Source organism: Saimiri boliviensis, chromosome 5 (assembly GCF_048565385.1).
Source record: "Saimiri boliviensis isolate mSaiBol1 chromosome 5, mSaiBol1.pri, whole genome shotgun sequence".
Lineage (NCBI taxonomy): Eukaryota > Metazoa > Chordata > Mammalia > Primates > Cebidae > Saimiri > Saimiri boliviensis.
In genome coordinates, this window is record NC_133453.1 from 81,185,776 (window position 1) to 81,211,253 (window position 25,478).

The 25,478-nt window shown below is 35.4% G+C and overlaps 1 protein-coding gene across 6 annotated transcripts in view; it reads left to right on the forward strand.

Annotated features, from left to right (window-relative positions):
- CCDC148 (coiled-coil domain containing 148) overlaps positions 1–25,478 on the forward strand; it is a 342,429-nt gene that overhangs the window by 102,673 nt on the left and 214,278 nt on the right. For all 6 annotated transcript variants that reach the window (XM_074399652.1, XM_003921954.4, XM_074399655.1 and 3 more), the window contains 3 exons: positions 1,241–1,336; positions 1,418–1,599; positions 23,258–23,396. In XM_074399652.1, coding sequence (XP_074255753.1) covers positions 1,241–1,336; positions 1,418–1,599; positions 23,258–23,396 — 417 coding nt within the window. The remainder of the gene's footprint in view (positions 1–1,240; positions 1,337–1,417; positions 1,600–23,257; positions 23,397–25,478) is intronic.

The following is a 25,478-nucleotide window of genomic DNA, read 5'->3' on the forward strand; positions in this document are numbered from 1 at the left end:
CATAGGTACACACATGGCAGTGTGGTTTGCTGCCTTCCTTCCCCTCACCTGTATCTGTCATTTCTCCCCATGCTATCTCTTCCCACCTCCCCACCCCCCCGTACTTCCCCTGTTTCCCCCCAGCGGACTCCAGTATGTAGTGCTCCCCTCCCTGTGTCCATGTGTTCTCATTGTTCACCACCCGCCTATGAGTGAGAACATGCGGTGTTTGATTTTCTGCTCTTGTGTCAGTTTGCTGAGAATGATGGTTTCCAGGTTCATCCATGTCCCTACAAAGGACACGAACTCATCGTTTTTGATGGCTGCATAATATTCCATGGTGTATATGTACCACATTTTCCCTATCCAGTCTATCATCTATGGGCATTTGTGGTGGTTCCAGGTCTTTGCTATTGTAAACAGTGCTGCAATGAACATTCGTGTGCACGTGTCCTTATAATAGAATGATTTATAATCCTTTGGATATATACCCAGTAATGGGATTGCTGGATCAAATGGATTTCTATTTTTAGGTCATTGAGGATTCGCCACACTGTCTTCCACAATGGTTGAATTAATTTACACTCCCACCAACAGTGTAAAAGTGTTCCTATTTCTCCACATCCTCTCCAGCATCTGTTGTCTCCAGATTTTTTAATGATCACCATTCTAACTGGTTTGAGATGGTTATCTCAATGCACACCACCCTGTTTTGACATTGCCTTCCTGCTCCTGACCCTTTCCCACATATTTTTATTAGTTTGTCAGCCGCTTCCCCTCAATTGAGCATAAGCTTCTTGAGTATAGGTATACTAGGTTTGATAAAAATTTAGGTGGTGTTAAATTTTTCTATTTTTCAGTTACTCTGTAATGTTGTTATATTGCTTTTATAAATAATAATAAAAAAAATAGAAATGTATGCCCAGATGGCGATTAGAGGCAAGGGTGCAAGAGAAGGAAGGGGTGATTGGAGCAGAGACATCTAGTAAGTTCTCTGCATTACCACAGAGAAAATAAAAATGTGGCTGCAGAGTGGCTGTGACTGCACTGTACTTTCTGAGCTTATTTTTGGGATGTCTGGAAACCTCATTGCAGCTCATTTGTCTGATGAGCACTGCCTACCTGGCTGGCATCTCTTTAACTCTCTTCCACAGATCTTTAAACTTAATTACTGATTGGCTTTTGAGAATAATTCTTGTGTCTTATAAGAATTGAATGAATTGCAGTAATTTGCATTCTACTTGTTCCAAATGTTCTGTAGGTTGACTTTGTGAAGAAACAATTGAAAGCTGCCTTTGAAAGACTTAGCCTGGAGCAGGAGAGAGTAGAAAATGATCTTTCAGACTGGACTATAAAGGCAAGTGTGATGTGGCTAGTAACTTATGTGTTTATCAATTTGTTATTTATATTAGATAAATAATTGTATACCTTTTTTCAGATACTACATCATTCTTTGGAAGAAAAGGCTAACCGGCTTAGTGAACTGCCCATTGAATTAGAAAACTTGGAATGCCCATACCCTGATTTGAAATCAGCAATCCTTAGTGAGTTCTGTAAGTTTACACAGAAATATCAAAAGAGGCTTCAACACTTCGATTTGCAACTGGAAGACATATACAGGTGATAAGATAAAACTAACTGAGTCTTGTGTAGACTTTTGACACTAACTTTTTATTTTTGTTTGGCATCACTATACTTCTGACTTACTGTATAATCGCTCTGTAATTGGAATACAATCAACAAATGTTTAGATTGACTGCTGAGTGGAGAGGGTTTTAGTTTTAAAAAAAAATTCTTGATATAATAGCTCTTACAATTATTATAAGGTTAAAACATGATGGAAATATCTCTCTTATTGAGCTCTTAACTACACAGGTAAGAAATAGTTTTCAAATATGAATTTTCATAACCACAACTTTTCATTTCAAGATATTAAGCTACTCTGCAGTAATTGATACAATGGAAAATGTACCCATAGAACTATGTTACTTGTAATTGACTGTAATTTTATCTTATGATAAACACAATGTATGTTTTCTAAATTTTAAAATACTTTCTTCTATATGTTAAATTTCATTTTTAGGAAATACACTTCCAGTTTTCTCCCAATAATGATTATTCATGTCTGCATGGCAAATATAATGTTCAGTGATCTAAAATTCAGTTTAGCAGTGGTCATCTTCTCTAGTGTCTTCTATGAGAAAATTCACTTAGAAGACATATCCAGATACACCACTCTGAACTAGATCAGTGGTCTACCTTATTGTGTATATAATCTAGGGGACATTTTGTAGAGAAACAGCTTTGTGTGCTATTATATTGACCTCAGTATTTCCCCCAAAGAATGTATATTTTAAAAGAAAACTACTGAAGGGACACATTTATAGTAAATTAAAAGGTTTGTAACTTTGGAATGGAAGAAAATGAATATGACAGATGTTTATATTTCTTATGAATTGCCTGTTAACTGCAGCACCTCTGTATGAAACTACTACTGGTAAGAAATAAATACCAGGGGGAAAAAAGCCTTAAATTATACCAAGTAGAAGTTATTGCTTCTATTTGTCTCAGCACACTTGTCAGTGAATAGAGCCAATCCTAGGTGAAGTTGGAGCCATTTTCCTGAGGTTAGCTTCTCCCCATCACACACCTTTTTGTCTCCTGAGAGCCTTTCCTTCCCCATCTCTCTCCTTTCTTCCCTCCTATCTTGCAATAAAGCTGAGAAATAAATTAATAATATGTAATTTACACTTGATGATGGATTAATTACATGTTAACTGGAACTCAGTCATAGTGAGGTACTGATGCAACCATGCACTACAGTTAAGTCTCCAATTGTTAAATGAACATTCTCCCTCCACTCCCTGTCCCAATCTTGTTAAGGAGATTTTAGAACTCATCAAGAAAGAGGAAGAGGATTTGTTTGTTTGACAGTGGAGAGGGCATTATAATCAGGCTGATTAACTGCAGCTGTGAAGAAGGTGAATCTGATCCTATTCATTTAAAGCAAGTTGGCTGGCCCAGGACCTCCTCTCCCAAATGATACCTTGTCCCCCTGAGAAAGCTGACTGAAATCATGGTGTTTCTAGGTTAGCAACTGCTCGACAGGGAGGAGTTTGCCTTAGCAAATGGCAAGGAAGTCTGAAATGGCTTCCTTCCAGTGAGACCTATTCTTCACAGCCCATTTTCTTCTTTTTTTTTTTTAAATCTAATCTCAATTGCTGCTCTTTCATAATGCAACCCTGTGTGACTCAGAAACAGTTGGGATTCACAGCTACATTGAAATTACTGAAGACTAAGTGGAGGATTAGATGAATATACATCACATGCCAACAATTCTGCAGAAGGAAGAAATATTGAGGATAAAATAGCTTAGGAAGGCTTGATGGAGGAAATAAAATTCACTATGGACTTTGAAAAAGGGGTATGCTTAGCATAGGCAGAAGAGGGTAGGGAGAGCATTCTAAGAAGGGAGATTAAATAACTAGACTGTAAACCCCTTGAGGACAAAGTAATTTAGTAGTCATATTTGTATCATTAGCATCCTCTAAATAAACGATTGTTCAAGTAAGTTGAATTTGAAGGGAAAAACAATGAAGGCAACACATGTTATGGGAACGATGGGAATCTACTTTGGAGGAAGATAAAGTTCATAAATTATAGTTTAATAGTCTGGTTGCCACCTATAATTATCCAAAATACATTTTATACAGTTGATGATGTATTTTACTTGATGAATATGTATTGAATAAACCTTAATATACAGTAGTCATTGCAAGCTCCCTGGTAGTGAGTTCAACAGACAGATTAGTTTAGTATATGGCTTTGCCTCTGAGAAAGCTAGAAATATTTGGGGAAAGAAACATGTATACATTTACCGTGACCAAAGAAAAATTACATGCAAATGTCAACTAAAGAAAATATTTTATAAATATGCTGGCAGAAAATAATGAAGCATCAATAAAAAGTGAAGTTTCAGGAGCTGGGTCTTTGATCAGAAAGAGCAAAAGAGCTATTTTGAATAAATACAGAGGTCATGACTCTCAGTAGTCCATGGCTTGTGAGCAGTAGGGCATAAAAGATACTGATCTACCTAGGACAACAAATTATAGGTTCAGTCATAATATTATTTGTACTTCTAGTTTCCTAGTATCTCTACTACTTTGATATGGCCTTTTGCCCTCTTTGTTCTAATTATCGGGTTCACATAGGTTGTGTTCATGTATGTGGGAGTGTGTGCATAGACAGTTGTGCGCTGCTATGCTGTAAGAAAGTTGAAATATCCAGGGGGCATTTTTAATTATGAAAGGTGTTTACTGGGTTAAAGGCAGTGGACATTATGGTTAGTTCCAGTATTTATTCTAATTCTTCCTGTTTTGTAGTAGCTCGCTGGTTTGGTTTGAAATGATTCCATCTCTAGATCCAAAGATAGGCAGTGATTGGGAGTATGCACCAGTCTGTGCAACCTTGTTTCCCCAGGTCACAGTGACTAGCTCAGGGATGTCTAATCCTCAGGAGAGGATTAGATGAATATGCATCACATGCTGATATGGTTTGGCTGTGTAGCCACCCAAATCTCACCTTGAATTGTAATAATCCCCATGTGTCAAGGCTGGGGCCAGGTGGAGAAAAGTGAATCATGGAGACAATTTCCCTACTGTCCCCGTGGTAGTGATTAAGTCTTGAGATCTGATGGTTTTATAAATGGGAGTTCCCCTGCACAAGCTTTCTTGCTTGCAACCATGTAAGATGTGACTTTGCTTCTCCTTTGCTTTCTGCCATAGTGCAAGGCCTCCCCAGCCATGTGGAACTATGAGTCCATTAAACCTCTTTCTTTTATAAATTACCCAGTCTTGGGTATGTCTTTATTAGCAGCATCAGAACAGACTAATGAACATGCTAATATTTCTACAAAGGAAAGAAACATTGAGGATAAAATAGGAGGGTTGATGGAAGAAGTAAAATTCACTGTGAACTTTGAAGAATGGGTAGGGTTAGCATAGGCTACCCTGAGCAAAGCTCAGGACTTTTGTTAGGTGCTTGTGAGAAGCAGTATCTTTTCTTCTGCATGGCTGAGGTTGCTGCTGGCAGTCATCTGGTGACCAAAGGAAGACAGCCCTTAAAGACAGAGCAGAGACGGGGAGTCCTGGAGAAACTGAGCTGGTGCCTTATTTGAATGGCATAGGAAGTCCACCTTACTGCTGGAGTTTTAAGGGCCATTAGTCCAATTATTATCTTAAACCAGTGTGACCTGAATTTTTAGTTGTTTACAACTAAAAGCATCCCTAATTTGACACAATAGTTGATTTGGCTTCAAAATATCCATAACTCATGGAATTAATCTGAAGAATTATTAAAAATATTCCAATTTATTAGGAAGGTTAAGCTTGTAAAATCAACCAAACTTTAAAAATGAAGATTAGCTAGTGGTTGAGGGATGGGACTTGCACAGCCAAATATAAATACATATTTTAAAATCAAAATAAGTTAGAAAGTTCTATGTGACTATGGAGTATGTAGCAGATTAGTAGAATAAAATAGAAATAAAACAGAAAAATATGATTTAACTTAGTATAAAGGCAAATTTCAAAACTGCGGAATATTGGATTATTTAAGAGATAGCATTAGATAACAGGCAATTTGAAGATAAGGTTAGATCTCTTCATTCTATTTGACACAACAAACTTCAGATGCATTAAGATATGAAGAAATAAAGTCATAAAAGAATGAGATAAAAATAAGTAATCTTGAAATGCAGAAGGCAATTCAAAGCCTATTTTCAGTGAAACTCATAAAGGAAAAGTTTAAATAAATACAATGACATAAACATTTAAAAAAATCTAGCATGATAGTTTCTCAGAGACGTTTTAACTCTAGTAAATAGAGGCTTTTGGTTTCCAGTCTAGCACATAGAAATGTAGTTGTCACTAGCCTCTAACAACAATTAAAAAGCTGAACAAACTGAAAAATGAACAGCTCTTCTTTGTTCTATCAGATGAGTGAGACCACAGTGCAAAGTGCTGCCCCCAATATTGGATAGGCAGGAAGATACAAAGAATTGCAACTTACTGGAACAGAAACCCATGAGCAGAAACCTCTACAGGAACCAGTAATGAGCTAAGAATCCCTGAACTGTAATTGATAAACTGCTAGAGGCTCAGTGTGGACAACTCTGATAGTTAAAAACTCCAGGAAGACCCAGTCATAGGAGATGCTCCACATTTTTGTGAATTTTACTCCAGGAGCTATGGAAAGTTCTCATTATAAATATCTGAGAAAAATTCCCTTGTGCTTCTGGCAGCAGGAGGATGAAAGGAACCAACTTGATCTATGCATTCAGGACAATGCCAGTCGAAATCCCAGCAAATAGATTTTTGGATATAGACTAGCTAGCTGACTCTAAAGTTTATGTGAAAAGATGAAAAACCCAGATAGCCAGATCTATATTGAAAGAGGAGAGCAAAGTTGGAGGACTGATACTCCCTAACTTTAAGACTTACAGTAATCAAGATTGTGTGGTATGACCAGAGACTAGCCAAGCAGATCCACAGAATAGAATGAAGAACCCAGAAATAGATCCACATAGGTGTGATGTTTGACAAAGGAACAGAGGCAATACAATGAAGCAAAGATAGTCTTTTCAACAAATGTTACTGGAACAACTAGACACACATATGCAAAATAAAAAAAGAATCTAGATACCTTTCATAAAAACTAACTCAAAATGCATAGGACTAAATGTCAAGCATAAACTGTAAAACTCTTAGAAGATAACATGGGAGAAAACCTAGATAATCGTGGGCATGACAATGACTTTTGAGACCAAAAGGATGATCCATGAATGAAATAATTGTTAAATTGAACTCATTAAAATGACAAACTTATGCTCTGCAAGAGACAATGTCAAGAAAATGAGAAGAAAAGCTGCAGAATGTGAGAAAATATTGCGAAAGGCACATCTGATAAAAGACTGTTATCCAAAATACACAAATTACTTTTAAAACTCAACAATAAGGAAACAACCTGATTAAAATATGGGCAAAATCCTGAAGACACCTCACCAAAAAAGATATACAGATGGCATATAAGTACATGAAAAGATGCTCCACATTATGTGCCACTAGAGAATGCAAATTAAGACAAGATACCCCTGCACACTTATTAGAATGGCCAAAATCCAGAACACTGACAACACCAAATGCTGACAAATATGTAGAGCAACAGGACCTCTTCTTCATTGCTGGTGGGAATTCAAAATGGTATGGCCACTTTGGAAGTCAGTTTGGCAGTTTCTTATAAAACTAAATATACTTCTACCATACAATCCAGCAATCATGCTTCTTGGTATTTACCCAAATGAATCAAAAATATATGTCAACAGAAAAACCTGCAAATGGATGTTTATAGTAGATTTATTCATAATTGCTAAAACTTGGAAGTGACCAAGATGTTCTTCAGTAGGTGAATGGATAAATAAACTGTGGTACATACAGACAATGAAATTTTATTCAGTGCTAAAACGAAAAGAGCTAGCAAGCCATGAAAAGACATGCAGGAAATTTAAATGCATGTAACTGTGAATGAAGCCAATCTGAAAAATCCACATAGTATATTATTCCAACAGTATGGCATTCTGGAAAAGGCAACATTATGGATTCAGTAAAAAAATTAGTGTTGCCAGGGGTTAGAAGGAAGCGATAAATGAGTAGGCAGAGCGCAGTGTAGTGCTAGGACAATAAAACTATTTTGTGCAATACTACAATGGTGGATAAATGTCATTACATATTTGTCAAAACTCATAGGATATATGGCACCAAGAGTGAATCCTAATATAAACTATGGACTTTGGGTAATAATGTGTCATTGTAGATTCATTGATTATGACAAATGTACTCTCTGGCAAGGATTACTGATAGTGGAAGAGGTTTTATTTTTCATGGGAGCTGAGGATAAATGGAAACTCTCTATACTTTCTGCTTAATTTGGTGTGACTCTAAAACTGTGCTAAGAATATAAAGTTTATTAATTTAAACAGAGACAGAAAAAAATTAAAATTTCATTGCTATGTAACTGTTTCAGAGCATAGAAAAAGGAGGGAGACTTCTAAGTTATCTTTATGAAGCAGGTATAACATTGATAGAAAATCTTGAAAAATATTGCACACATACAAAAACTGTGGCCCAATCTCACTTGTATCTATTAATACAAAAATTCTAAATAAAATAGTCAATCTCATGATTCCAGCACCTTAAAATAGTTAATGTAAGGAGATCTATTATGGCTTATCCTCCTGAACACTGCAATGCTATTAAAAAACTAAAATTTATTCTTTATAAATGTAAATATAATAGATGAATACTTTTTGCTATAATAAACTATATAAACTTCTAAAAACTTGATAGGAAAACAAGAGAAGTATTTTTATTAGTGACAAGTCTGTAAACACCACCATTATTTAATGTTATTTTGGAAATATGAGGCAATACAATTAGATAAGACAAAAATATTAGAGTTATAAAATAAAGATGTAGATAAAATTATCTTATTTGCAGATAGTGAGTTTTTACAAGAAAAACTCATGCAATCAATGGAAAAAGTCTATAGAAACAAGATAAGTTAGTAAGATGGCTGGGTATAAAATTATTATAAATAGAACCCAAATTTTCATATATATATATATAAACTGGCCATCTAGAATATCTCATGAAAGAAACAAACAGTTTGCAATAGCAATAAAAAATATAGAATATTTGGGAATTAATTTAATAAGAAATATAAAACATCAGTACTATAGGAAAAAAATTCTAAATGTCACTGAAGGACATAAAACTTTAAAAAGCCATATTTTAGTCTCAGAATAGAAGATTTAATAATTATAGATATATTTTTCCTCAGTCTATAAATTTAATGTGATCCCAATAAAAATATTCACAGGATTATTTGAATTTACATTTAAAAAGAATACCTAGGAGAATTCTGGGGAAAAGAAGCAGTAATGAGGGAGGACTATAGCTATCTTATATTAAGCATTTTATAAACTATAGCATGTTGTCATGAATAGATAGGTCAATAGATGTGATTTGGGCTCAGATAATCTGAAATCTTTGAAGGAATTTGGATTCAAAATTGAGTTAAATGGAAAACAGGCAAGGAGTGAGGCATTCATTTTGCTCATGTGATCATATTCTGAAATTAAAGCTTCCTGAGGTGGTAGGTGGGGCCTTTCCTAATCATTACAGAGGAATTATTGGGCAAGTCATATAATATCTAGTCATAAGCTTCTTTTTGCTTAAAGAGCTTGAGTAGTTTTTATCATCTGCAACTTAATCTAACAGATACTGCAAGAGTGTGGGGAAATAGGTATTTTATATTCTGCTAAAGGGAGTTGAAACTGATGGAACTTTTCTGTAGAGCAGATCAGCAGGGCTTACCAAATCAGAAAGCACCTGTCCTTTGTCCTGACAGCCTCCAAATCTCAATAGTATATCATACAAATATACTTGAATATGTATACACCAATTTGTTTTTACAGTTATTCATTGCAGTAGTGAAAGATTGAGCAAAACCGTTAATATCAATAAGAACTAGTTTTATAGATTATTGTACATTCATACAATATATTATTCTGCAGACAAAATGGTGAAAATTTACATTAACCGACATGGAACAATATGTAAGGGTTAAGGTGAGGTATATAGTTAAGCAATTAAAGCAATGTGCAGTCTACATTGTGTAGAACAGAAAAAAGTAAACATATGTATTTATAAATTTGCTTTTACATGTCAAACAATACACAAAAATTGATAACATTCAGCTTGAGGGAGGGGAGCCAGATGCCTGGAGGAGTAGGTGTGAGAAAGAATTTTCATTGAATCCTCTTTCATTAAACCTTCTGAATTTTGAACCATATGAATATTGTTTCTATTCTAAAATAATTTTTTAAAGAAAAAATTTGACAAGGGTAAAAAATAAGACAGGAAAATGTTGGCAATGTATCAGGTACAAGAGATTAAAATCCATAATACATAAAGACATTTTGCAAATTAATTGAGTGATGAACAGCCAAAAGGAAAATGGAGCAAAGGAGATGAAGATATGACTGACTTATTCTTCATAATTTCAACAAATATTTTTCAGCATCTATTGCCATAAAATATACAAAAATTCCTGTACTCATGAAATAGAAGCACACTGAAAACTATAAACATACATAAGTGAATTATACACAGTGGTGTTAGAAGGTGATAAGTGCTATGAAAAAATACAAAGTAAGAGAGGTAGAAGGTATTGGGGATTGTAGGAGGCAGACTGTAATTTTAAATAGATGTTTGGGGTAGGGCTGGTTAAGAAAGTGACATAAAAGTTCGAACGGGGTTGGGAGAACTAATCATGCAGATATTTGGGTAAAAGTATTCCAGCCAGTGTTTACCGAGGTAGGAGTAAGCCTGGCAAGAGGCCAGTGTGGCAGGAACAGAGTGACAGATCCGGAGAGCAGTAAAAGATGGGGTCCTAGAGGTATGGGTGTGGGGCAGAACATTTAGAGCCTTGTAGCCATTTTTAAAACTTCCACTTTTACTCTGTGTGATATGAGAAGCTGATGGAAGGTGTTGAGCAGAAGTGAGCAGAGTGGCAAAATCAGACTTATGTTTTAGCAGAATCACTTTGGCAGTTACTGTATTTAAGATAAGCTGTAGGGCTGGGGGTAGAAGTGCAAGAAAATACTGGACACTAAGAGAGTTAAAGGAATCCAGGTCAGCTCTTGGATATATTTTAAAGGCAGAGCCAGTAGCATCTGTTGACAGATTCAATGAGCCATGTAAGAAAAAGCAACAAGAATAGTTCCAAATAGTTGCTTTTTGGGGACTGAGCAACTAGAAGGATGGAGTTGCCATCAACTTAGATGGGAAGACTATATGTGAAGCAAGCTTTGGCTTTGAAGAAAATCAAGGGTTGAGATTTGGACACAATGAAGTTGGGATACCATTAGGTATCCATGTAGAGATTGTGTGGATGCAGTTGGATATATGGGTTTGGGATTAAGGAAAGAGATCTTGATTGGAGTGACATGGATATGAGTCATTAGCATGAGACTGGGTGTGATCACTAAAGTAGTGAGTAAAGAGAGAAAGGATAAAATCAAAGACTGATCCCTTAGGCCTGCCAACATTACAATGTCAGGGACAAGAGGAAGAGCCAACAAAGGACACTGAGAAAAGGTCTGTGAGATATGAAAACCAAGAGAGTGTAATGTCCTGGAAGGCAAGTGAAGAGGAACCGATCAGTCCATTGAATACATGCTGCTGATAAGTAAAATACACTGATAATTGACTGTTGGCTTTAATAGGGGTTGTTGGTGCTTTAGCTGAAGGTTCCATTTTCATTGAAGAGGTGGAAGCAAATGCCTGATGGTATAGATTTGAATGGATAAGAAAGGAATTGAAGACGATGTGTATAGATAACTATTTTGAGAAGTTTTTATGCAAAGGAGAGTAAGGAAGTAGGGCCAGGCTTTTATGTAGTTACTTGCTTTTTTTTTTTTTTTTTTTTTTTTTGGTCTTTTGTTTTTGTTTTGTTTCAAGCGGGAGAAGTAGCAGTGTGTTTGATGCTAATAAGAGTAATCCAGTAAAGGATAAACTCTGATGATGCAGGCGAGACAGGAATTGCTGAATAATGTCTTGGGGTTGTAAGGAGAGTTGGGATGTAGCACACAAGTGTAGGAATGAGCACAGGTGGTTCATCTGCTACTCTAACAGGTAAGGTTGCAGAGTATATGGTGTAGCTGCTGGGAGGAGAATGAATAGATGTTCATGGTGGAGCAGTCTGTGGAACTCTGGCTGGTAATTCTAAATGCAAATGACTAAGAAACTTATAAAAGCTTCTCTACTCATTAAAGCAACAAAAATTAAAATAATACTTATATTTTTGCCTATAAAATGGTAAAACATATATGTGTCCAGAGCTTGAAATGGTATAGGAGAAACGGACATTTTTATATATCATTGATGTATAAGTTTTTAGAAGTCTGACAACATGTCATCAAAAATCTTTATAGGTGTGAATATTCTTTGTTTCTTTAGAAATGATCTTTAAGGAAATAATTATAGACATAAAGTGAATATTGGCTTCAAGGGTGTTCAACATTAAATTTTCTTTCCTTAGTGATGACAATTTCTTAAAAACTACCTAAAGAGCTAGCAAATAGGGAATCAGCTTCATCAAGTATGATATATCCACACAATGGAATTCTACACTAACATTAATGGTTATATAGAGGGTACTTCTAATGACACAAATGGTTTGAATATGTTACTATATAATTAAAAAGCAGGTCACAGAATAGTTTATATAACATGGATTTTCTTTTCTTTTTTTTTTCCCCCCCTTCTGAAAGTGTTACATCTATATATAGCCACAGAAAAAAGACTGGAAGGTTATTTACCCAAATAAACAAAAATAGTTATCCTGGGCCAGGCGCGGTGGCTCATGCCTGTAATCACAGTACTTTGGGATGCCAAGGCAGGTGGATCATTTGAGGTCAGGAGTTCAAGACTAGCCTGGCCAACATGGTGAAATCCCATCTCTACTAAAAATACAAAAATTAGTCGGGCAGTAGTGGCATGCGCCTATAATCCTAGCTACTCGGGAGCCTGAGGCAGCAGAATTGCTTGAACCTGGAAGGCAAGCTGAGGTCATACCACTGCCCTCCAGTCTGGGGAAAAGAGTGAGACCCTGTCTCAAAAAACAAAAAAGGTTATCCCCAAGTGGTGAAATTATACATAATTTTGGCATATTTGTACTTTCTTTTTTTTAAAACAAAAATACACGTTTTTAAAAATCTAAGATAATGAGTGAAGAGGAGACCATTGATTTTTAATGAGTACCTATTATATGATCTGACAAATACGAATGATTTTAACCCTCAGTATACCCCATCTTGAAAGCTCTATTTTATAGATGAAGAAACTGTAGCTCAAAGGAAGGTAAGCAATTTCCCCAAAGTCTCTGATATGGTAAATGGTTGGGGAAGATTAAGTCTCTTCTGCACATCTGAATTTTCTTACCACACTGCTTCAAGGATATACACATGCCAGGATGCTGGTAAATCAGGTTGAGTACTAGATCAGTGCTGTTTCATAGAAATATGATAAAAGCTGCATGTGTGAGCACATATGTAATTTTAAGTTTCAAGTTGCTATATTAAAAAATTAAAATAAGATGAAATTTATTTTAAAATGTATCTTATTTAATGCAACAGTTCCAAAATATTATAATTTCAACATACAATCAATATTTAAAAATTAATGAGATATTATACATTCTCTTTTTTCATATGAAGTCTTTGAAATCTGGTCTGCATTTTATACTTACAACACATCTTAATTTAGACCACCACATTTTTAAGCCACATATGGCTAGGGGCTAACATCTTGGATAGCACAGCTTTAAAGGATGTTCTCTTTTACTAAAACACATTTTAAAAACAATTTGACTACAATTGAACCTCTTCCTTTATTCAGTGTTTTTTTGAAGCTATTTAGATTCTATTTGGGCTGTATTTCATCGGTGACATGAAGACAAGTTTAATTGCTTGTTTGAGACTCAGATGAGGTTGTGGCTTTAATTTCCTAACATTTGGATGAATTAATCATATAGATGAGACATAATTGTCTGATGCTCCATTTAGCTATGTCAGATTTGAAGTCAATGTGTGGAAAAAGCTATAGAGTGATAGCAAGTGATTTCTACTTTATTGTTTGATAGGTATATTACATTTCATAATGTTAGTTCACAATTAATATTCTATTATTATTTGAGATCTGAATCTGAATGCTATTTAAAATCCACAATGATTTAACAATTTTGCTCCTCTGTATATAAATTGCTGATGCCCATAGTTTTATATATCCTCAACTAAATTATTTCAGTTTACTGTACTTGTTAGTAGCTTTACTCATTAGTAATTTTCAAGATAACTATTTAGTGCTCTATGAGCTTTTCCTGTTATGCATATTTCTCTTAATACAGAAATAATTCTATTTGTTAAAGAAAATTTTAAAAATACAGTTAAGAAACTTGAGATGAAACTAAAAATTAATCTAAATTTCCAACACTCAGATACATCCTTTCATAACATTTTTTATGTTTCAGATGTATGAATGTTGTTTATAAAAATGAAAAAATGTATATACACATATCTACTGTTTTATTCCTGTTTCGAATCATATCCAGTGTTATTCCTTTTTTCAATAAATAGTTACTAAGCTTCTTCTATGATTTGATTAATATATTAAATATTCTTTTACAACATCTTTTAAAATTAGATAGATAGTATTACAGTATGTGGTTGTATCACATAAATTTAACCAATTTCCTATTTTTGGACAATTATTTTTACCACATTTTGACAATTGTTTTAAAAACTTGGAATAGACAATTTTGTCACTATATTTTGGGTAATTCCATAATTATTCCTTTAGGACGAACTCCTAGAAATAGTACTGCTGTATCAAAGGGCATGAAAATTCTTTTTTTAAATCTTTAAATATTGTTTATATGTATTACCATTTGAAATTATAGTAATTATTATACTAGCCACTAGATCTTGTTATTTTTTTCAGATTGGATTTTTTATGATTTTAGGTTCTGGGGTACATGTGCAGAATGTGCAGGTTTGTTACATAGGTATACACAGTGCCATGGTGGTTTGCCGCATCCATCACCCCATCCTCTACATTAGGTGTTTCTCCTAATGGTATCCCTCCCCTATGCCCCGACTTCCTGCTGTCCCTTCCCTAACCCCTCACCCCCCAACAGGCCCCAGTATTCAACGTTCCCCTCCCTGTGTCCATGGGTTCTCACTGTTCAACACCAACTTATGAGTGAGAACATGCAGTGTTTGGTTTTCTGTTCTTGCATCAGTTTTCTGAGAATGATGGTTTCCAGCTTTATCCATGTCCCTGGAAAGGACATGAACTCATCCTTACGGCTGCATAGTATTCCATGGTGTATATGTGCCACCTTTTCTTTATCCGGTCTATCATTGATGGGCATTTGGGTTGGTTCCAAGTCTTTGCTATTGAGAACAGTGCCACAATAAACATACATGTGCCTGTATCCTTATAATAGAATGATTTATAATCCTTTGGGTGTATATCCAGTAATGGGATTGCTGGTTCAAATGGTATTTCTATTTCTAGATCCTTGAGGAAAAATTCTAAGATTTTTGGTAGCATTGGTAAATTTTCTTCTAGACAAATACAAACAATTTATGTTCTCATTAGTAGACTTTATATCATTTGATTCATCTGTACTTGGAGATCAGGGCATTGGAGATTGCTGTCATGTGTGAATATCATCAATGTCATGTTCATATTCTCTTTCTCTCTCTTTTAATATTTATTTGTGTAGCACAGTTCTTTTACTGTTCTTATGTGAAAGTTTTGCTAGAAGGGAAATCTATGCATAATTTTTATAATAAACCTGACTTTTCCCTTGTTTAAAAATAAACCATATACTCTGTGGCTAATAAAGATGAGATGGGTAAAAGTCAGCATCAGAAGGCAACACTCAGGAAGCATGGTGTGGCTTCACATAACTTTCTTTAAAAAAATGTGAAATAAACAAATGCTTACATATATGACCGTTCTTGATGAATACAAGACAGAAGAAAGAGAGGGAAAGAGGTATAATAAGTAACTGAAATTTGCTTACTTGATGAGGTCACAAGTTAAAACATTGGAGCCATAATTCCCACGTGGCATTTTTCTCTGAGAATGAAGTGTCAGAGCTGTTGGAAAGTTTCAGTGCCTGGACGTGCCCAGTCTCAGGTTCTACACTTCCAGTCTGGGTTGGCTGTATGCCAATGGTGATTAATAAGGGAGAAGTTCCCAGAAACAGCAGCATTATTACCTGATCTTCCAGTGTTCACGCAGTCACATTATTTAGCTGACCCCTCACCCAACATCCTGGGTCACTGCAGCTTTCATTTTCTCTTATCCAAGTTGATGTTGGGTAAGAGATTATTTCCTTTTGGAAGGAGTGGGTAATAATGTGTACCATCCAAGTTGATGTTGGGTAAGAGATACATTCCTTTTGGAAGGAGTGGGTAATAATGTGTACCATGATTTTATTTTTGTCACGTATTTTTAGTAGCTTTCTCTTAAAATACATCATTCATAATAACTACTTTATATTTTGATACTCTTTCTTTAAACACCAAAAACCACATTTGGTGTTTATTCAGCCTATTTTGAGTCTGTTGTGGGAATAAAACATTTTAAATTCTCTGGGCTATGGTGGAATGCATTTTATCAAGGGGAAAAAAAGGTTTAATTTCTGCAGGATACCCTTAAAAACTAGTCTTGGAGTTTGCCTTTGCTTAGTTATATTTACTTGCATGTTATGTATTTCTAAAAAGTATATCTGGGTATTTAAGAATAATGGCTTAAATTCCTAGTTTAAGTTTTTATTAGTAATAAAACTCGCATCTTTCCCTGCCTTTTCAATGTAATTGTTTTTACCTAGTGACTACACAATGTAATGGTGCATGAGGCTACATTTTCAATACTCCAGGAAACTGAAAGATCTGGGATTTATATTATGAAGGGGTGAAAGTCATTTATAAGGGGTTTCTATTCTTCACTAAGTGTGAAATCAAATTAATTTGATAAATATCATTGAAGAAAATGGAAACATAGCAGTTTGATGGGTTTGTGTCTAGGCCAATTGACATTTGTTGCTGGATAATACAGATAGAATGTATTCTAAAAACAGTAAGATACGTGTAGCTATAAGCAAAGGCAAGGTTAAAATTTCTATGGACAAGATTGTCAAATTTTAACATGAGAAGAATTTTAACACCTGTTTTATATAACAAACCAGTTGTTCATAACAACTTTTCCCTACTCTTCATAACTTGAAGTCCAATTACAGTTAAAATATAATCTTTTGAGGTAACCATAAGAACTGACACTATGGAGAACGAGTAACGTAAGAAATTATAACTACCCCATTCCCAGGTTTATGTTCATTTGCCGTATTAATGCATATCAGAAAACATAAAGTCGAACATTGCTAATGTCTAAAAAATAAACTGAAAAGAATCATCACTCTTTAAATTCATTCTTATAATTTCTTAATGATCACTCATAGTCGGTTTGAGATGACATTATGACATTTTATGTGGCAATTAAAATTTCAGAAGATCTTATGATGGCTAATTAAGATTTTCCACATCCTGCCCCAAAGAAGTAGGCCAATTTTATTACTCTTGCTTTTGGACCTGGAATATTGAGTCATAATGGCTATATAAGATAATTTTATTTAATTCAACTTCACTGTACTTTAAAATGTTCTTGCCCCCCCCCCCCCAATAATGAAGAATAAAATAGTAACCTGGAGACAGATTTTGGCTCAATATAAGGATTTAAAGCATAGAGCAAATAACGTATTTGTAGATGATCTTGTCTTCACTAATTCTGTTCATCTGAGTTTGAGGGAGGTTTTTTGGTCTTAAAAATGGCCTTGGTGTTGAACATCATTGGTCTGCCCACAATCAGCTGCAGAGTATCCATCACTTTAGATTCTGGTCTCTACCTACATTGGGTCTACATCTCTTTTATCTCTACATCCTTTCAGAGTACTTTTCTTCCACAGCAATATTAGGATGCTATGTTTAAAAAGTCATTTTTCTCTTTTTCAGTTTGCTATCAATTAGGTTATTTTTAGCTATAAGATAATACCCAATACAACTCAAAGTAACTTATATAATAAAGCAATTTCTTATTTAATAAGAAGTCTAGAGATGGGGAAGTCCAAGTACAGGGAAGTCTGGTGTTCTTCATTCTCTTGCCCTGCCTTCCTGCAAGTTAGATGACTTCCTGCCAGACAGTTCTGCATAACAACATCTAAAAGCAAAGAGGGACCTTCCTTCTTTCTTTGTGACTCTTTTTAAGAGCTCAGAAACCTTTGCCCCAGAAGACTTCCCCTCATGTTTCTTTCGCCAGAATTGGATATTTTGTCCATGTTACTACCAAACACATGTTAGAGAAACAGGAAGCTTGTGAATGGGTGTTTGTGAATTTCTGAACATCAATCCAGATTAACTGCTAGGGCTGGAGATGGGGCTCACTTTTCCTGAAGTAGAGCCGAGCATGGATGGAGGAAAGTGGATCCCAGCCTCCTTTGGGAGGCCAAGGTGGGAGGATTGCTTGAGCTCAGAAGTTCAGGACCAGCCTAGGCAATGTAGCAAGACTCCGTCTCTGCTGAAAATCAAAAATTAGCTGAGTGTGGTGGCACGTGCCTGTAGTCCCAGCTGTCTGGGAGGCTAAGGCAGAAGGACTGCTTGAACCCAGGAGTTCAAGGCTGCAGTGAGCCACGGTCATGCCACTGCACACCAGCCTGGGTGACAGAGCAAGACCCTGTCTCCAACAAGAAAAAAAAAAAAGGAAAAGGGTATTTTATCTCGATTTTGCTATTTGAAAACTTCCACTAGAAAACTACTGGTGGATGGATATTTCAGAGATAAAGATGGGTTTAAGAGGCTTGCCATCATCCCCACTATTCTACCTCCAAAAAATATACATTCTAAGTTAAAAAAAAAAAGAGCTTTCTATGTAAACTACTCTTTAAAAATCTAAGTAAAAACAATGCGCTTACTATTTGGAAAACAGCAATTTCCCAAATACATTTCCAAATAAATGGCTTAGCTTCCCATTCTGACCAGATTCCCAAAGCCATCACTTTTCGAACTCTACTATCTTTTCATGTTCTTTCAGAAGAATGAGGCTTTGGAATTTGGCACAAGCTTTGGCTTTACCCTATAGGTCACTTATTTATGTTTATTTATTTATTTATTTATTTGATTCTTTGTTTCAATGGATTTTGACCTTGCCTGTGAAAGTCCACTTTATCCTGGTTGGCAGCTTCCAGCTAAGTAACCAGACTGATAGAGCCAGGGACTGTGGAAATGGGAACAGATCTCTGAGGAAGAGAAGATGCATACCCAGGGAAGATCTGAGGAGTCAATTCTGTTGGTCAGAAATGGGTCTGGGAGCAGGGAGCCTCCTGTAAACTAGACTGAAAATCAGACATAGATTTATATTTGGACAGTGGGCCTGAGCTGGGATCATTGGTGGATGAAGAAACCAGGCTGAGTAGATTGGGTATTTGGATGGTTCTGTCTTAGAAAGAAAACATTGAAAGGTGAAGTCAAATTGTGTATTGCAGTGTCAGACCTGATGCAGCCAAGCAAGAGGATGGTTTCTCATCCACATTAATTGAATGGTGACTCACTGCATTCCAAACTCAGGTCAGGTTCACTATTGCGTCAGCTAGCTTCAGAGGCACTAACTACCATTTTGCCTGGAAAGCACCCTCACTCTGAGAAAATGTAAAACAACTTTCAGCCAGTTTGTGAGCATGTTTGCTTTCATAAACTTGTTTCTGTTGTTAAAGTACCTCTTACCTTTATGTGTCATGTTTACCACCATTGCTTGTCCTCCATCCCTAAATTTATTTGAATGTCATAGAACCAGAACCCAAGGAAAGTGGTTTAAACATGGCTATGAGGAACAGTAGTAGCTAAGTTAATTGTGAGTCATGTTAGGATTTTTGGAATAATTCAAACAGGTAGAATTAGGGAGACAATTGGCCTGGGTCAGGGTGAATTTTACAGCTCTGTTGGTTTTTTTCTGAATTATCTCTTTTGTCTCACTTCCTGAGAAATTAAAATAAAATATTATCTGTGGTCAGATACTATATTGTGGGGCAGAGGATGGTGAATGAGAATTGAGTGGTAAATGCCTCACCTTTTTGTAGGCTGAAATTCCCTGAAGTGTTAGAAGAACTCAATAAACCCACAGATTGTAAAATCTTGGCAGGCCGTGATAAAGATGAATATTCTAAAGCACTTTAAATTAGAAAGTTTAGATGGACAAAAAGGAATAGAAATTGCAGTTAACTGCTAAAGATTTTTTTGTCTAAAGATTTTTTTTAGAAACTGTAAAGCTTAGGGCAATTTAAAAGTTTTCTTTAAAATTTTCTTTTAACATTATAGTGATTTTTCAAATTCATAAAGTAGATAAGCAATCAGAATATTTTTCACTGTCTATGCAGTTTAGCTAGTTCTGTCATTAGAATCACCAGCAAAGCAGCTGAATTCAACAAGGACTTTGAAAGGTAAAACCTAACCTTAGTCTCAGCTATTTTATATAGATTTTTTTTCTGTACAAAAAAAGATGAAGGTTTGATTTTAAAAGTGTCCAGATTTATGTTTAGAAATGCAAATATATTGAATATGATTTTATTTTTGAAGCTCAAAGTCCATGTTCCTCAGAAGTGGCTACTTTGTTATTGTGATGAGGCTACTATGTTTAAATATTCTTCTTAGATTTTTACTATCCAAAGGCTTGGTGTATATGTAGGGTATGTATGTAGCTGAGGGAGATTTCTCTCTTCTTCACATGCAACATTTAATGGAGATGCAGGCTATACCATTATTACTGCCTATGTGAATATTTGCTCCAGTATTTAAGGCTGCAGCTCTGGAAACTGCTATAAATGCATAACCTAAAAATAATAATATTGTGAATATTTATATATCATTACCTTTAAGCATGTTTTAAAATTTTTATTCTACATTTACTAAAAAATGACTTGGAATTTGAGTAATTTTGGTAACTGGAAAAAACTGGTAAGATGTGAGGCTTCTAAAATCAACACGAAGGTCAAAATGGATATGGTGACAGTTCGTGGCATGCTTGCTTTGAAATATCTGGCTTTCATGTTTTATGATAATTTCATATGTTTTAGTGGTTTAATATTGTCACCAAAATGGCAGCTAATTAATACATTCATGCAATGTATAAAAATGCACCGAGTGCCGCAAATTCTTCTGCTGCTATATTTATTTATAGCAGTGTACACTGCTTAATGTGTGCTTCTATTTGGAAAGCATTTTTGTAAATGTTTGCCATTTGCACTTTCTCCTTGAGGACAGCCACAGTCTTGCACTGCCACTCAGTATGAGATATCATCAAAGAAATTAATTTAGAATTACATCTCCATTTACCAAAAGATTTAAACTATTTTTGAAAATTATGGGTAAGATTGCTTGTAGATTATCTTAGGGTAGGTTCTATTGAAACAAAGCTGAGACAGGGATTCCTAAACAAGAGATTTGATGGGAGGTGCTCCCAGCGGGGAGGGATGTGAAGGAAGCCAAACAGAGGAGAGGAAATGTGTGAGCAAGAAGGTGTCAGTGGACACTGGCCATGGTTTGCTCCCAGTACAAAGGTATCGTAGAGTTGATCCTCTCTGAAGGCAAGTAGGTTGGCTTTCTGTACCTCCAGGTAAGTCAGTTATTGGTTATGGATGGCCTTTCAAAGAGGAAAGCCTCCTTGAAAGAGGGTGGGAGAGGCAGTTCCCACTTGGTCCAGGGCAATTCTTCAGAGAAGGAAGGGGCATCTGTGAGTTATCTGCCAAGACTCACAGCATCTTGGTGATGGGAATTCCATTGAATAACAGCGATCTGGGTGCGGTACTAACAGCATCAATTATATAGATGAATCACAATTTAGAGGAACAGAGAATGAATTGGACCTAGCTTCTATTGCTTCCCCCTTCCCAAGGTACACACACCCGCACATTCACATTTATATTCAAATACAGGTAGAAATTCAAACTTCTTTCAAGTTCGTTTGATTAAAAAAATTTTTTTATAAACATTAATGAGGACATGAACTTTAGTTCTATTTTTGTTTGTTGTTTGTGGTATGGTAATGCAGAATTTATGTGGCTAACTCTGTTATTAAAATGCATTTATGTTAATGTGAATGAAGATGGGCTCCTTGTGAGAGGACCTGTGATATTGTCCATGAAAACCTGAAGGTGTTTTAAATGCCAAGTTTACTCAGGCAAACCTTTCTTCTGGCTTAATACTCCTATTTGTACTGCTTTATTTGCAGAAGCCTTTGTCTGTACATGCATAACTGATTCAGACAGGACTGAACACTTGGTGTGTTCAGTGAATTCATTTCCAGTTTTCTCTGCAATAAATTATTATGTCATACTGAAGAACTGTAGAATATTCTTCTTCCTGGTAGAACACCCCCAACCCTCTTTTTTGTTTCCCCTATTATGAAACAGAAAGGATTTTTTTTTTGAAAAAGAATTTTTCTCTCTTGCTACTTATCAGAATAATAAACTTGTATGAGAACATTGGAATACCCATTAGTATCACTGATTTAAGATGTGTTTTATTCTGTTTTAAATTGTCAACTATTTTCCAGGGGCATGGCAGATATATAAGAAATTATTTGAATTGCACAGTTAACTTTAGAGTATAAGACCATCGATATAGTAGAAATAAACAATGACAAGTCTCCTCTTGGATTAAGAAGTATTTGTTGCTAATAATATTACCCCTGATTGCATTTGTATTTGATTATTCTAATTTATTAAACAGGAATAATGATATGCAAAATAAACTCAGAATATAAAAAGCTATTAATTCAGTTTAGAGTTCCAGCTGATATTGCAAACTTTTTACTCTGTACAAGACTTTGCTAATACTCTGTAAAGAATGCAAAGTAGGAGGGTGTCTAGGAGTGTTCTGAAATGGAAAAGGCCTTTTGGAGGATAGTGGATATGTTATTGGGAAGGTGACTTGAAGGGATCCTATTTACAAATCATTTCTTTAGTGGTTTTAATGCTTTGGGTTATCTTTTACTACCAATATTTAGTATTGCCTTTATGAAGCACTAAATAAAAGATAATTTTAGATTTTCTGTTGAAGTCAAACCTTAAGTAAGTCTCTTCCTCAGTTTGTCTTTATTTTCCTTTACATAATTGCTCATTTAACCGTCTACATTTATACTCTTCTCCAGTTTAGACATAGGAACCTTGTTGAATAAATAAAATTCCTTTTTAATCTGTGTAATCATTTATTTTCTATTGTTTATTTCATTCATTGGTCATGATTTCTAAAATATTGTTACAGGCAAGATAGAATAAATATTTTTAAAATACTGTGTCTCATCAAACTTACTCGAATTATGCCTGATATTCATGGCAAGACCAAATAAAGAATTGAAGGAACCCATTGCATTAGAATTTAGAAACTTTTCTGAAACAGACATTAAATTTGGCTAATGTATTTTAAAAACACAGAAACCTCATTTTGCATCATTACTGTCACTTGCTAACAGCTTGAATAGTTTGAGTCCTTCAGACTTCATAATTGCTCAATAATACGTTGTAACATTTTTGTTGCTTCCAGAAACTGTCAACTAAGTGAAGAAGAACACTGGATTTACCAGGCTATTTTGAATCAGTACCCTGGAGATCTCTTTGGAAGAAGGACTCTGTATCTGGACATGTTACAAAGATATTTTCCTCACAAATCTAGGCATGATTTGGTGAGTGCTGGACCTACATACGTACTTGCAAGTTAAATTGTTTTAGTAGTCAATAATTATTAAGCATGTACATATATTTTAAATGGGTCTTTAAAAATTATCTTTTTCTTACATGCTAGGAAATAATAGGGTTATATAATAGTTCGAAAGCCTGTACAGGTCATTTTTTCAAGTTTGTCCTGTCCATAATGAGGTGGGCGACCTCCTCAGACAAAAGTCAGTCTCTGTGCCTACTTGCTGCCGAGATCTTCACTGTGATCCTACGGCTGCTCTGTTAGTATTTGACTCCCGAGTGTCTGTGTAGCCAGGTGCTCACCTTCAAGGGGCTTTGCCATCTCCAGGTCTTGCTTGAAAGTGAAATGCCTGCTCCTCCATTCACAGAGCCTGCCCCATCTCAGTCTTTCTAGCCACAGGGAGGTCAGCACTTGCTGGTACTTTTATCTCTTTCCCACCACTACAGCTCTGCTTGATCCTCCTAGATGGATCTGAAACACAAATACCCCAAATACAGAACTCAAAGATGTGACTGAGATTTTCCTTAAAAGGAACTGGGAAATTACTGTTTTATTTAAGTTTCATTCTTTAGTCAACAAGAACATAAGGGCAAAAAAACAGAATTTTCCCTGTCACCCATTAATTTCACAATAACTCACCTTATAACATGCACGTAAACAAAAACACAGACTTTGAATTTTTAAATGCTCCATGCTGTAGCATCTTATCATGTACTCTGCATTTTTGTAATTGTTTTAGATTAAGCAAGTAACAACAATACTCACATGTATATTGAAGTTACCGTATGTTAGTCACGTGGAAACTCCTTGAACACACATCACAGTGGATGAGAAAAATACTATTGCTCTCCTTAGTTTTAGATGAAAAAACTGAAGCAAAGATCACACAGCTGCTGTGACCATTTTCTCCCATCCTTTTTCATCCTCTTCACCCCTCCCCCTTTATGTGGTAGCAGATACCTGTTATATAATAAGTAATGCACTCTGGATTTTTAAACAACTTTCATTTATTAAATTAGTTCTTTCCTTTTGTTCCCTATTGATTCTGTTTGCTTCTGTGACAAGCTGTCATTTTTATTACAACTTGTACATTTTTATATTTTCCTATTATTATGATAAAGATTTTTATATTTACTTCTTACATTGGATTAATTAGCATCCATTTCTGTGTGGTGTATTCTTCTTTTCTTAATGTTTGACAGATATTAAGTATATTTTTGGCTTTATAAAACAAAGCTGAGGAGTTTACAGAACAGATTTTAGTAGCTAATACATTTAAGTGAGACCAAGTAAGTGGTTTTACTGTGTACTGAATTAATCATACTTCAACTATTATTTTAGGTGGGATGTACCTTATCCTGTTTGCTAGCTGCTTTTCTCACAGCTCCTAAGGGTTAAATAATGTATTAAATTCAGAGTCATGGTCTATACTAGTAAAATAAAGATTTATTTAGATCAGTGACTCGCAACTTTGGAAGACACACCTTTTTCTGGGGAGCATTTCAGAATTACCCACCGAGGCTTTCCAGGCTACTCAGGTGCCCTCCATTCCTGTTCTCCCCTCCAGACTCTGCTACAACTCTGCTACTTCCCGTGGTTGAGATTCACTTCCAAAAGGAGCTACTGCTGCTGATGTGAAAATGCCATGTCCCTCATGAGCATAGGATGGGAAGGGCTCAGTACCGTTGCTATTACTACTTTAAGTTTAGGCATCCTAACATCTGAATGTCCCAGTAATTAAGGGTAAAACTTCAGCTTTCAGGATTTATGTAGCAATTTTTACATTTATTAGCATTTTGTCTAAATGAAACACTTGATATAATTGTTAAAATACCAAAAGTGATGTAAAGATGGGGTATTTTAAAAGCTATATATAGGGAAAATGTTGCTTTCTGCTCATAAAATCATTACCATTTAGAAATGAAAGTGGTTTTAGAGGTTACCTGATATAACTGCATCCTATATGAGGAAACTAAGGACTTAGAATCATTAAATGACTTGTCCTCAGTCACCAATTAGCCACAGGCTCAGAATTTTGGAGGTAGTACCTGGTTTCTGGTTGCTGTAT